We start from the raw sequence: 12,523 nt of genomic DNA on the forward strand, positions 1-12,523 counted from the left end.
TCTGCTTTTCTGAACTTGACATCCAAATACTAGATGCTGACACCACAAGGATATTGCTCACTTCAGAAAAATCATTCCCCTAAAGCAGAGATTGGCTAAGAAGTTACAGACTTATGGCAGTACTAAGTTAGTATCAGAAGTCCACTCAGTGTACCATACAGCCACATCCTGCTGGGAGCTAAAGATCTTAAGTTTGATAGAGTTTCTGCTCAGTTTGCTTCTGTGTATTTTTATTTTTGGCTGCAGTTGCTGTTGTTTTTTTGTTTGTTTTTAAGCACGTGGATGCACACACATAAACTGTAGTAAAGAAATAGCATTAAGGTTGCAAAGCTGAGATTTGGGAAAAAAGAAACACTAAAGTTGAGTTCCAGTTTCACAAATGATATTAAAATTATGTGCCAATGTAGTTTTAATTAATGCCATTTTAATTACCTTACCACATGATGCTGCCATAAAATCTCTGCCTTATTTAATTCCTCTGATGGATTTACACTAGGGTGGATTAAGGCTGTGTATAATAAGACTGTCTTCATCTGGCAGATGACTGGATTAAAAAAAGGGTGACATTATGGTTAGAATGGTGGTTTGCCATCTTGAGCAGAAGGATTTTGATCCTTAGCTCTGAATACCCATGGAGGAACAGTTAAGTGACTTAAACTTTGCACTACTGGTATGTAGTTGATTGTTTTCTCACTTTCATTGTCATGTAGATCCCAAGCAAGGACAGCTGCAGACAGTATGTGACTTGTATGTTACCTACATTGCAAAACATAAAGGTTATAATTTTTTGAGTTTTTATTTTCAGCCTCATGAAACCAGTGCTCTTAAGATTGTGAACTCTGCTGTGCTTACCTCTTCACTACAATAACCTTTCCTAGCTGTTCACATCAATTATCCTTATGTTAACTTGAGTAATAGGTGAAGCTGATAATTGTTTCATGATATAATCCAAAGTGTGCAGTAAAAAAGGCAAAAACCTCATTGAGCAAAAGAGAGGAAAATTATATAAAAAGGCAGACATTTAATAAACAGCCTACTTTTTTTTTTTCTCCTGAATCAAGTAGGGATCTCAAAAAGCATCAATGTGATCATATTAAAGACTTCATCATAAGCCCTAGGTTACAGATTGTATGAACAATCTAAACTTCACATTTACCAAAACTTCTAATTCTTGTTTTTGTAGTTCTTTGTGTAGCTTATCTTACAAGAACAGATTGTATATAATCATTTATTTCAAATGCCCCCAGATAGTTTGGTGCATCAAAGAAATTGTAGCAGTCTTCTGTCATCAGTTAGTTACCTAGGCTTTCGGTGTTTTCCTTCAAATTCTCAAGGTCAGTTTTGAAAGGTCAGTTAACACAGGCAAAAGTATTGCTAACAGTTAAATGACTTGTTTGTATGTTGCAATGGATGGCTTTTACTTAATGCTTTGCGGTTGCATTTGTCTTACGTTTTTCTGTTTTTACATGCTTAGCACGCCCAGTTTAGGGAGTCTAGGAGTCTGTTTGATGAAATATTCCGCAGTCGTCCAGAGGTATGGTATAGTTCTCTCTAGTTTAGACTTTAACTATGAATTTTTCTGCTGGCAAACCAATGCTTCTGGGGTTCATTGTGCCTTTCCCCCACCACTATTAACTCTGTATTGTTTTGTATGCTGAATGGGGTTTATTGAGTAATTTGACCCTTTCCTCACAAGTTTTTTTTTCTGTATATCCACTCCATTGAAAAGAGTTATGTCAGTCTAGTTATCCAAGGGGTTCCTGAAAACTTGGGTTCTTTACTTAGTTGAAAGTAGTTTTGTCTCACTGTACACCATGCTAAGTTTCAATTTGAAAGAAGTTAAAAAGTATTTGAGGGAGAATCCTCTTTTTTTCAGAATACTACAAAGAGAGCACTATAGTTTCAGAAGAGTTAATAGGTTTGACTTCAGGAGATGATGTGTATCATTTGATGTTCTTTTCCTTAGAGCAGTTGCTCTGTGTGACATGCCATTTATGTTGATAATGTATTTTTGTGTTTAGATCTTTCTCTGATCATAGAAACAGCAAGTTTCCTGTTTATACAGATCTCAGCATATTTAGCAAGAAATACTGTCTATGATCCTTAACCTGGCTAAAGTTGTCAAAAATCAATATGAGATACTGAAATAATATAATGTATTTTATGAATTTGTGTGTTTTGTTATATGACATTCTTCTAATTAAAAAAAATCTATAATTATTCTCACTGCTAAAAATATCCCTAATAAAATTATTACTGCGGAATAGCATTTAGTTCTGAGCATCAGCAGAGGGGACAGTCATTCTTCATTGTCTGTGTTCCTCTATGAATGGTGGCAAGCAGTTATATTTTGAAGAAAGACTGGGGCAGTTGACACCAGCTAGATCATATGAGAGCACTGTGAAAGACAGGCAATATTAGAGGGGCTTGAGCAGTGGCCAGTTAGTGTCTTCCCTCTACAGGACTGATCATAAAACTGTATAATACTAAATCATATAGATAGAGATTGAACAGGATTTAAGCGCAGGAAACAATTTATGATACTTTTCATATGCCAATTTTTGGAGACAGTAAATAGAACTCAGTTTAATACAATTTCCTTTTGACATGGACTAGGATAAATTACAACTTGCTCACACTTACTACACTAGTGCCTACTTGCAAATGTCTGCTTTCATGTCTGTGGGATGTACATTGACCTGTGTTCCTCACATGTGTAAGCCTTAAAGAAACCTGTGCATATAGTGAAAACTGCTAAACTTGTTATTGTAGTTAAGCAAAATTTTCTGAAGCAACATTTTGCATAGAGCATAGTTCACTAATTGGTTTGGAAATGCCAGTGTGAACAGTTCAGTAGTTAGCAGTTTAAAAAAAATCCAAAAATTATTTTAAATGGAGTTATGGGTTTTCACAGACCTTCTGAAGTTAAAATTCAGTTTTTTTTTTGTTGTCCTGGAATGTTTGTGACATATTTTAGAGATAAGCACATTAAAATGCAGCTTTTTGTTTAATGTATATTCAGCTCCCCCTTTTCTTCTGACCCCTTCTCCTCCCCCCCATCTTGTAGGTGCAGCAGAGTTTGATTAAATAAACTAATGCTTTCACAGTGACTTAAGATGACCATTTAGGGACATCTGGAATTATGTGGAGTTGAGTTATAGCCCCTCAAGATTGTTCAGCTAGCTTTTTGTGCTTTCCTTGGAAATGCATATGTTAATAGCAGTATTTTTAAAGTAAGTTATCTAGTACAGAGTCTTGGCTAATTAGTCTAAAACAAGAGCACAGCTGGAATTTCACGGCATGTTACGAAGTTGGCTGCCTTGAGTTGGTACAGCTTGTTCTAGCATAATTGCTATACCCTGGTAAATTACTTTGCTGTGTTGCCAAAGGTGAACATGTCAGTTATACGACAGGGCTTTAGATCACTGTGACTGTTTAATGCCCTTTTAGTTAAGAGCTTAATATACAAGGCATCTTTGCCCATGGCAGGGGGGTTGGAACTAGGTGATCTTAAGATCCTTTCCAACCATAGCCGTTCTATGATTCTATGATAACATTTGCCATAGTGACTCAATAATGTGTTAAAATCAGACATCTTTTCAGTAGTAATTGTGATGGGTAAAATAACTAGATAAATCTCACTTGAACTGATTTCCTTTGATTTGATTTTTATTAATATGACATTTCTTCTCTTAATTCTCATACATTATGATTTATCGGAGAAATATAGGAAAATAACGTTACTCAGGAATTTTACTCAAGGTTTGTTTTGCTGGTTTTTGGGTTTCTTTTTTAAAGACCAGAATACTGTCAGTAGCAGCAGTAATACTTAACTTGTATCATACTACATTGTTTTGATGTTCTTCATTTAAGCATAAAAATGCTGTGTTTCACTGGTTTTACAGTTTCCGTCAGGCTCTCTTTAGTAGGTGCTGTCATCATAAAAACCTTTACGTTTGCCAGTCTACAGTTGCAGCAATCTTTTAGTTACGCATGTAACTGCATACCTAAGATCTGCCAAGTTCTTTTGAAAAATCAAGTACGGAGAAGCATCAACCCCTCATACTTTCAGTATTTTAAGATCTAGTATTTTGACACGATGGGTGAAATCTTTGGATCATTTTGACTGACATCCTTGCTTTTGTTTGACCTAAGCTCAAAAAGTGCATGGTACTTTAGACTTTTAAATGCTTTTAATCTTTTCACGCCCTCTAGTGTCCCTAGAGATTTTCTTTTCTTTGCATATGGGTTTGGTTTTTCGTGTGCGGGTTATAGGATAGTCAAGTTGTTTGGTGCAGTGCTCTTGCATCAGCAGTTTATTTTAAGATACTAGCCTTACTCTGTATTTTGGGAAACATTAAAAGACTTTTCTGGCAGGAAAAAAATAGAACTCCCTATGCAATGACTTCCAAAAAAAATGTAATAGTTTGGCTGCATGTAAAGATAGCTACAGTAAGAAGAGGTTTCTTTTGGTTTTGATTGTCAAAGTACTCATATGAAATAATTTCTAGCTTAATTTGGAAATTAATAGGCAATATGTACTTATCTTCTACAGAAACATATACAGAAAAAAATTGGCTCTGATAATTGTTTTATCAATACGAATTATTTTCCTTTAAACTTCCTTGATGTGGACGTGTTACAGAAATGTCAATTTTCTTCTTTTAGCTTTAGAAACATAAATAATACTTTAATCCTACAGATAGTTATTCTAAAATAAACTTTTCACTAAATTATCACTAACCTGTAAATCCAGGAAGAAGAGTATCCACCGCGGGATGATTTCAGTGATGCAGATCAGCTTAGAGTGGGCAATGATGGCATCTTCATGTTGGCATTTTTCAGTAAGTTATCTTGTATCCCAGACCTACTGAGGTATATCTTAATTGTACCTTTTTTTCTATGGAATATGAAAGATAGCTGCGATAAATTACATTAATGTATTGTAATTAATGGATTTTTTTTTTACCTGTATACAGATTTAAATGCTTCCTGTTCCAGACTTAGCAAATATATTGCACTTTTTTCTGTTATATCTGCCACAGATAAGGGAACAAAGTAAAATCACATAAATGTTTTGAGGCATAGCAAGGCTGCACTGTTACCTATGAATTGAGGAGTTCTTGCATCTTCTAGTTGAACTACCAACTTGAATTAAAGGCTGGATCATGGAAATCTGGCAATTGACCTTTTGAGTGGAAAAAAAAAGAGTTGTGCCATATAAAGTTGGTGATGCTAGTGTAGAGAATTAGATAGCTGTGGGTGGATTTTTGGAACAAATCCAGCCATGCCCATTTTCAGGTTGAACTAACTACTATCATATGAAAATGTCTTTGGTAATGTCCAATTACAACCAGAACTACATATAACACTTCTTCAGGTACTGTGTGTGCACTGTGCATGTTTTGTAAGTTATGTACTGCATTGAGCAAAGTTAAATTTAGCCACTATGAGTTGCTTCTAGGAAGAAGCTGCTTCTGTTTTGCTAATTGTGTATTTCTTCCTAATTTCTGAGGATATTTTCCGTTTCTGAAATAAACGTGTTTGGCAACCTGGATGGAAGCCAGGGATGGTGTCAGGGGTGTAGCTTTTAAGTATTCATCAGAATGAAAGCTGGTTGAGATGCACTGAAATCTCCTTTATGTCCTTCAACATAGATCTCGCCTTAGTTCTTCTTTCTTTATTGTCTTTCACAACCTCTTTATTTAACTGTTACAGGTGCAGGTTACAGAACTTTAACAGAATGCTTTTTTCATATTGGCCTATGATGTACTGGGACAACGGGTGTTTGCATCCTTGGGTAAAAATATGTGTCTGCCTCTCATAACAAATACATAAATACATGTATAGGGTAACAAATGAGTTTTGCAGTTTGACCTCTTTCTGTAGCTGGACCATAGAAAACGTATATATTCTTGTGTCAAAGGCAGGTATGGCTTCATTTCTTTTTCCCTTTTTTCACCCTATGTGCTTGTAACATTTTGTGTTTAACCTATTTAGGTTCTGCATTGTCTAAACTTGCTCTTACTTTTAAATCCTGGATCAGACTTTCATTAGCACTGTGCTTGGAGGTCAAGTGTGTTATTGGCTCTACCGTGTTTTAAGTTTGTAAAATCAGTTCTCCAAAGCTATGTGCTCAAAACATCGTGTCCACCTTCAAGAGTGCAGAAATTTCCTTGAAAAAACTGATAACTTTCTCTTCAAATAGCTGTTTAGCTGGGACTGCACAGAGCACTGCTTTTACACATTTAACAAAATACTTTGTAGATAATTATTTTTTATTATTCTGAAATTGTTACTGCAAACTTTGCTTGCCTATGCATGAAATGTATAAAATGAGTGCTTACACATTGTAAGATACTTATGCAGGTGTGTGCGTAATTGGGATCTGTGTTGGCTGTTGTGGATGAAGGTTACATATGGAAATTGAGAAAATTTACTTGTTGTTTGTGTTCATGGTATGATTTCATAAAAACCCTGAGCACTTAGCTGTACTATTAATTTTTAGTAGCCTCTCATAGGGAAACTTGAGAACTAACTGGAAAATGAGCTTAACTTCACTAGAGTAGATCGTAAGTAATGGGTGATGTATTCCTGTCCCTCTAATAAAGGAGATCTCCTCCTCTAATAAGAAGATAAAAGCCTTTGTTAAGTTGATGTATGTAGAGTTAAGAGAGCAAGAATTAAAATGAAATTTACAGTATGGCTACCTTTGGGTTGCTTTTTCACAGGGGGATATGTTTAAATTCTGCAAGTAGAAGTGGCACATCACAGATAGCCTAGAGTAAGCTCCCTTAATTAAAGTGAAGGAGAACAGTGCCAGAAATTGTTGTCTAGTGAGAAAAGCGTGGAATGAATGACTTAATTCTACATGTGCTCCCCCACCTCCTCCCGTGAGTGACTGTTATGTACAGCACTGGTAGAAAGATTTTGGGGGGAGGGTGGTCAGGGGCAGGCTGCCTTTGTTTTAAATATAACATCATGAAGTTAGCATTTTTTAATTACATTTTATTCAGTTGAAGTATAATAAAACATTTTGCTGAGCTTACTGGTATATTGCAGCCTGGTCTAGTGGGAAGTGTCCCTGCCGATGGCAGGGGTGCTGGAACTAGATCACCTGTAAGGTCCTTTCTAACCCAAACTATTCTGAGTCTATTGTAATCAACTCGTGATATGTAGCTACCATCTAGTGGTAGCTGCCCAACTTGCATGAAATTGCTGTCTTGAGGCCATCTAGTGGCCACATTTGTTTGTTTGGGGGTTTTGTTTGCTTTAGGAGCTGCGAGCATGAGTTACAAACATGTTTCCCATCTAAGTTATAAAGTACTGCTCTGTTCAGCATAACTAAATAGAATGAGCCAATATAAAGCCAAAGTCCTTCACTTGAACAAGGGGAGTTTTTCCTTTAGCATCTGATTCAGAAACTTTAGAAAAGATTAGAAAACAACCTATTGTATTTCTTATATATGGTAAAATCACATATTTAAGAAATTGGTGTTGCTCATGAAATCAGTCATTATGTTGATCAGCAAAGAATCTGCTCTGTAATGGTCAGGGCTGGTGCTTGTCCATTTCTGATTTTGAGGTAAATTAATGTATTTATTAGTTAACATGTTAGTGACGATATTAATTTTGAATTGAATGTGAAATGCAGCAAATATTGCTATTGGACAACTTAATATGTTTTTTTCTATTATGTATGTTTAACTCTTCTATGCTTTATACAGCATAGTAGACTCCAGAATATCAGAGGAATTTGTTAATAGATGAGTTTCTCAATGATTTTTTGATTGATATGCACAACAAAAAGGAGGAAATTCTGTGCTTTTTCTTCATTTTGAACATGCCTATAATTGTGATAAAGCAAGTAACTCATGACTCAAACGGTTTGATTTTCATGCTGAATCTGCCTATAGTGGAAGTCTTTTGAATCATCTGATTGTCTCATCCTGGTTCGTTATGTGAAGGAGGTTTTCTGTGTAGTGATAAAAGGCTTATATGGTTTTCCCTTAAACATAAAGGAGAGCTTGAGAAATATCAACCAGCTTTTTCACCTGTGGGTCCCAGAAAGTATTACAGGCCTCATCTGGATTCTCTGAAACCATGGAAAGGAGTTTTGGGTTGTCCTTACAACTTGGAAATAATGGATATTAATTTGAATCTCATAGATAAGTTAATAAGGAGGAAGAAGTGGAGAAAAGTGCTTGATGATACAGCCGAAGTTTAAGTTATCATACAGAGATCTGATTTGTTCTTTTTGAACAACATCTGGACAATTTAAACACTGTATACAACTCTCACCAGTAAATCTCATGATGTGGATAAAAATGTACATGCTATCCTGGGTGCTGTATTAGAACATATAATAGCCATACCAGAATTTCATAAATCAATGTTTATACACTTTTCAAAGATGTAAGATGCTTCAAACAGTCAGTAAACTGCACACAAGTTAGGATATCTACTTAGGGCGGTTCAAGCAGGCACAAGCTGGAAGGCAGAGTTGTAGCACAGGCTCAGGTTTAGCACAGCCTTGGTTGTATGCCTCTGTGGGAGTGGTAAGCATGTCTGAATTTCTGGTGGGTGGGTCCTTTTGGATGTAGGAAACCTGACTTCTGTATATCCACATCACGAATATTACACCGGTTTCCCCTCAGTCCTGTAGGAGAGGGGGAGGGGAAGTAATTTGACTGAAATTGCAAATGGTGGAAGGAGATGAAGGAGCTGGTTTGGGTGTGCTTTTTTCTCTTTGGTTATCAGAGGTGCCTGGCTGACTTTCGTACACAATCACTGAACTTATTTCTTAATGTAGAAAAAATTTTGCATGGTTGCTCCATACATATTGAATATAATGCAAAATAATAGGAACAAGGAAGCTTCTAGATGGGCATTAGGAAGAAGTTACCAACAAGGGTAATGGAGCAATAGAAATAAATTGTCTAGGGAAGTTTTTGAACATTCATCACAGAGTAGAAAAAAGAAAGTAATTATTGGAAGTTGATAGCAAATGCTTCTAGTGATCATCTTCAGACTTAAGGTGAGCTCTTCAGGAAGGGGCAAAAAATGTGTACCAATTTAAAAATGGAGTAAATTCTTTGAAGGAATGGAAAGAATTATTTCTAGTAGTGCATGAAGATGTCTAAGTATTAAGTTTATTGCTGTATGCTTGGTAAACCCAGGCCAGGTAGGAAATCCTAAGCTCTTTGGTGTTTGGTGTATATTAAAATAATAAGTCATTGGACAAGCAAATTGGGGAATAAAGGGTGTAACTTAGCATGGTTGTTTTTTTTTTATATAAATATATATCTATAGTTGCCATTATAAGCTTATCACAGCCACTGCTAAAATCTGGAACCAACCTTAATCTTCAGACCAGTTTTGTTGGCTTCTTTTCATGGTACTGGATATAAACTTAAGACAGGTGATTAATGTGTAGCTGTGGAAAACTAAGTAAAACAAATCAGCAAATGAACTGCAACAGCAGTTGAGGAAAACAGATTTTAGTATGCTTGTCATTATTGTTACATCTTCTGATATATTGCAATATGTATTACTTAAAACCTTGCACAAGATTGCTTAATAACTTGACAAACTAAGGGGTTTTTGTTTACTGTAAATTGTGGGACTGTAATGAAAGGATGTGTCTATATTGCTTTGCAACTGAATGAGCACTGACAAAAAGCAAGCATGGATTAATAAATTATTAATGACTAAGTACAGCTTTCTACATAATCTTTGCCTTGCCTCTGCAGTTATTTGAGAATGAAGAATGGCAATGTCAAAACCAAGTTAAATTATTTTACTCCAGCTTCTTTGGAATTGCTGATAGACAAAAGACTTCTGATTTCTAACTTTAATTTTTGATACAAAAAATCCAATGCTGATTGCTGCCCCTTCAAAGAGGGCTTTTGCTGTGGATATAGCTGATGGATAGCCTCATTTTGCATATCGGGTTTAGAACATCCAGTGCTTTGTATTTTGTCTGGATTATCTTACTGCAAAATATAAGGAGAAATACAAGTACAGTGTAGTTGTTGTGAGTGCTATATTTGCTATCAGGAAGACTTTTTATTAAAAAAGGCCTTTAGTCTAACCCTCCTTCTCCCAAAAAGCAACTTCTTATCTGTTTTTCATTGAGTTTTGTTATAAGGCAATAACTCTAGTGGTTATGCTCTCTTTATGTGAATTGCATTAATATAGACCTACTTTCTCCTCTTGCTGTCTTCAGGAATGTATAAACTCAAAAATCTTACATTTTTCAGTACCACTTCTCTGTATGGTGTTAGAGTAGCAAAGAAAGATACCGAAATCATGCCAGTGGCAGTCAGTGTGAGTTTCATTTAAATGTGTGAAACTTATAAAAGAAAAGAGGACAATAGTTGAAAGTTGGGCTGAACTATGAATCTAAATGCTAGCGATCTCTGTCGTAGGAAGTGACTGCTGTTGCAGTGGTTAGTCTTGCAGTAGGACTCCAGAAAACGAACACAGAACCCAGCTGCAAAGAGAGGATGGTCAAATGGAAGTTAAGAATGCTTTTTTATTTTAAACAAGAATTGGTGTTGGGACCGGTCTTGTTTAACATATTTGTTGCTGACATGGACAGTGGGATTGAGTGTGCCCTCAGCAAGTTTGCCGATGACACCAAGCTGTGTGGTTCAGTTGATACCCTTGAGGGAAGGAATGCCATTCAGAGGGACCTTGACACCTTGGGCTGATGCCAACCTGATGAAGTTTAACCATGCCAAGTGCAAGGTCCTACACCTGGGTCGGAGCAATCCCAGGCACAGCTACAGGTTGGGCAGAGAAAAGATTCAGAGCAGCACTGCAGAGAAAGACTTTGGGGTGTTGGTTGATGGGAAACTGAATATGAGCCAGCTTCAGTGTGCGCTCACAGCCCAGAAAGCCAACCATATCCTGGGCTGCATCAAAAGAAGCGTGACCAGCAGGTCAAAGGAGGTGATCCTGCCCCTCTGCTCTTGTGAGACCTTACCTGGAGTATTGTGTGCAGTTTTGGTGCCCTCAACATAAAAAGGACACAGAACTGTTGGAACAAGTCCAGAGGAGGGCCACGAGGATGATCAGGGGAGTGGAACACCTCCCATATGAAGACAGGTTGAGAAAGTTGGGGCTGTTCATCCCAGAGAAGAGAAAGCTGCATGGAGACCTCATAGCAGCCTTCCAGTATCTGAAGGGGGCCTGTAGGGATGCTGGTGAGGGACTGTTCATTAGGGACTGTAGTGATAGGACAAGGGGTAACGGGTTAAAGGTTAAAACGGGGGAGGTTTAGATTGGATATAAGGAGGAAGTTTTTTACTGTAAGGGTGTGTCCTGGTTTGAGCAGCAGTAGTCATTTTTTTCCTTCTTGGTAGCTGGTGCAGTGCTGTGTTTTGACTTTCGGGCTGGGAACAGTTGCTGATAGCAAGCATGTTTTGAGTTACTGCTCGGGTGTTTGGTTTGTCCAAGGCCTTTTCTGAGCTCATGCTCTGCCAGGGAGGAGGGGAAGCTGGGAGGAAGGAGAGACAGGACACCTGACCCAGGCTAGCCAAAGAGGTATTCCATACCATAGCATGTCATACCCAGGATGTAACCAGAAGAGACCCGGAAGGGCTGGAGCTCTGGGGGGATGGAGGAGGTATCGGTTGGTGATCGGTCGGGCAGGGTGGGGTGAGTTATGGGTTGGTGGCTGGTGAGGTGTTGTATTTGCTTCACTTGTTATTGGCTTTATCATTACTATTTGTAGTAGTAGTAGTGGCAGTAGTGATTTGTGTTGTGCCTTAGCTATTAAACTGTGCTTATCTCAATCTGTGGGGGCTACATTCTTTGGATTCTCCTTCCCAACTCTCCAGGGATTGGGGGAGCAAGGGTGGGAGTGAGTGAACGAGCTGTGTGCAGTTTGGTTGTAAACCACGACAGGGTGGTGAGGCCCTGGAATGGGTTGCCCAGGGACGTTGTGAATACTTCATCCCTGGTCATGTTCAAGATCAGGCTGGACAGAGCCTTGGGTGGCATGGTTTAGTGTGGTGTGTCCCTGCCCATGGCAGGGGGGTTGGAACTAGATGATTTTAAGGTCCTTTCCAACCCTAACTATTCTGATAATAATGTGGTTGTAGCAGCTTGTTAGTCTTTCTATTTCACTTTTGGGTATGGCTTTCTTTTTCATGAAAGCATGTATTAGTGTCAGACCAGGAGCATTGTCTGTAGGAGAATGTTATGGGAAGCTGAAGTGTTACAAAGGATGAGGTCATCCCTTTAACTTCTGAGCAGTGCCATTTATATTTCACAAAGTGGGTGTATTGCATATAAATAGTGGATGTTGATATTTCTAAAGAAGATAGTAGATACTTCCTCTTACTAGTCTCTCCCCCTGTCCATGGTGTTTTTAACCTTAGCTTGATGGAAAAACTTACGAACAGTGTTGGAACATGACAATGCCTTTTTTTTTCGAGAGTTGGGCAAATAATTCAGTGTTAAAACATACATCTAATACTTATACAGTGACTATAGTTTCTATTTTGACTATTCC

At 37.6% G+C, this 12,523-nt stretch overlaps 1 protein-coding gene across 2 annotated transcripts in view; it reads left to right on the forward strand.

Moving 5' to 3' along the window:
- NDFIP2 (Nedd4 family interacting protein 2) overlaps nt 1–12,523 on the forward strand; it is a 46,384-nt gene that overhangs the window by 21,686 nt on the left and 12,175 nt on the right. Inside the window, exons 4-5 of one of the 2 annotated variants that reach the window (XM_034074552.1) lie at nt 1,475–1,534; nt 4,757–4,844. In XM_034074552.1, coding sequence (XP_033930443.1) covers nt 1,475–1,534; nt 4,757–4,844 — 148 coding nt within the window. The remainder of the gene's footprint in view (nt 1–1,474; nt 1,535–4,756; nt 4,845–12,523) is intronic. The other variant, XM_034074553.1, reaches the window with a different exon arrangement.

This window comes from Melopsittacus undulatus, chromosome 2 (assembly GCF_012275295.1).
Source record: "Melopsittacus undulatus isolate bMelUnd1 chromosome 2, bMelUnd1.mat.Z, whole genome shotgun sequence".
Taxonomy (NCBI): Eukaryota; Metazoa; Chordata; class Aves; order Psittaciformes; family Psittaculidae; genus Melopsittacus; species Melopsittacus undulatus.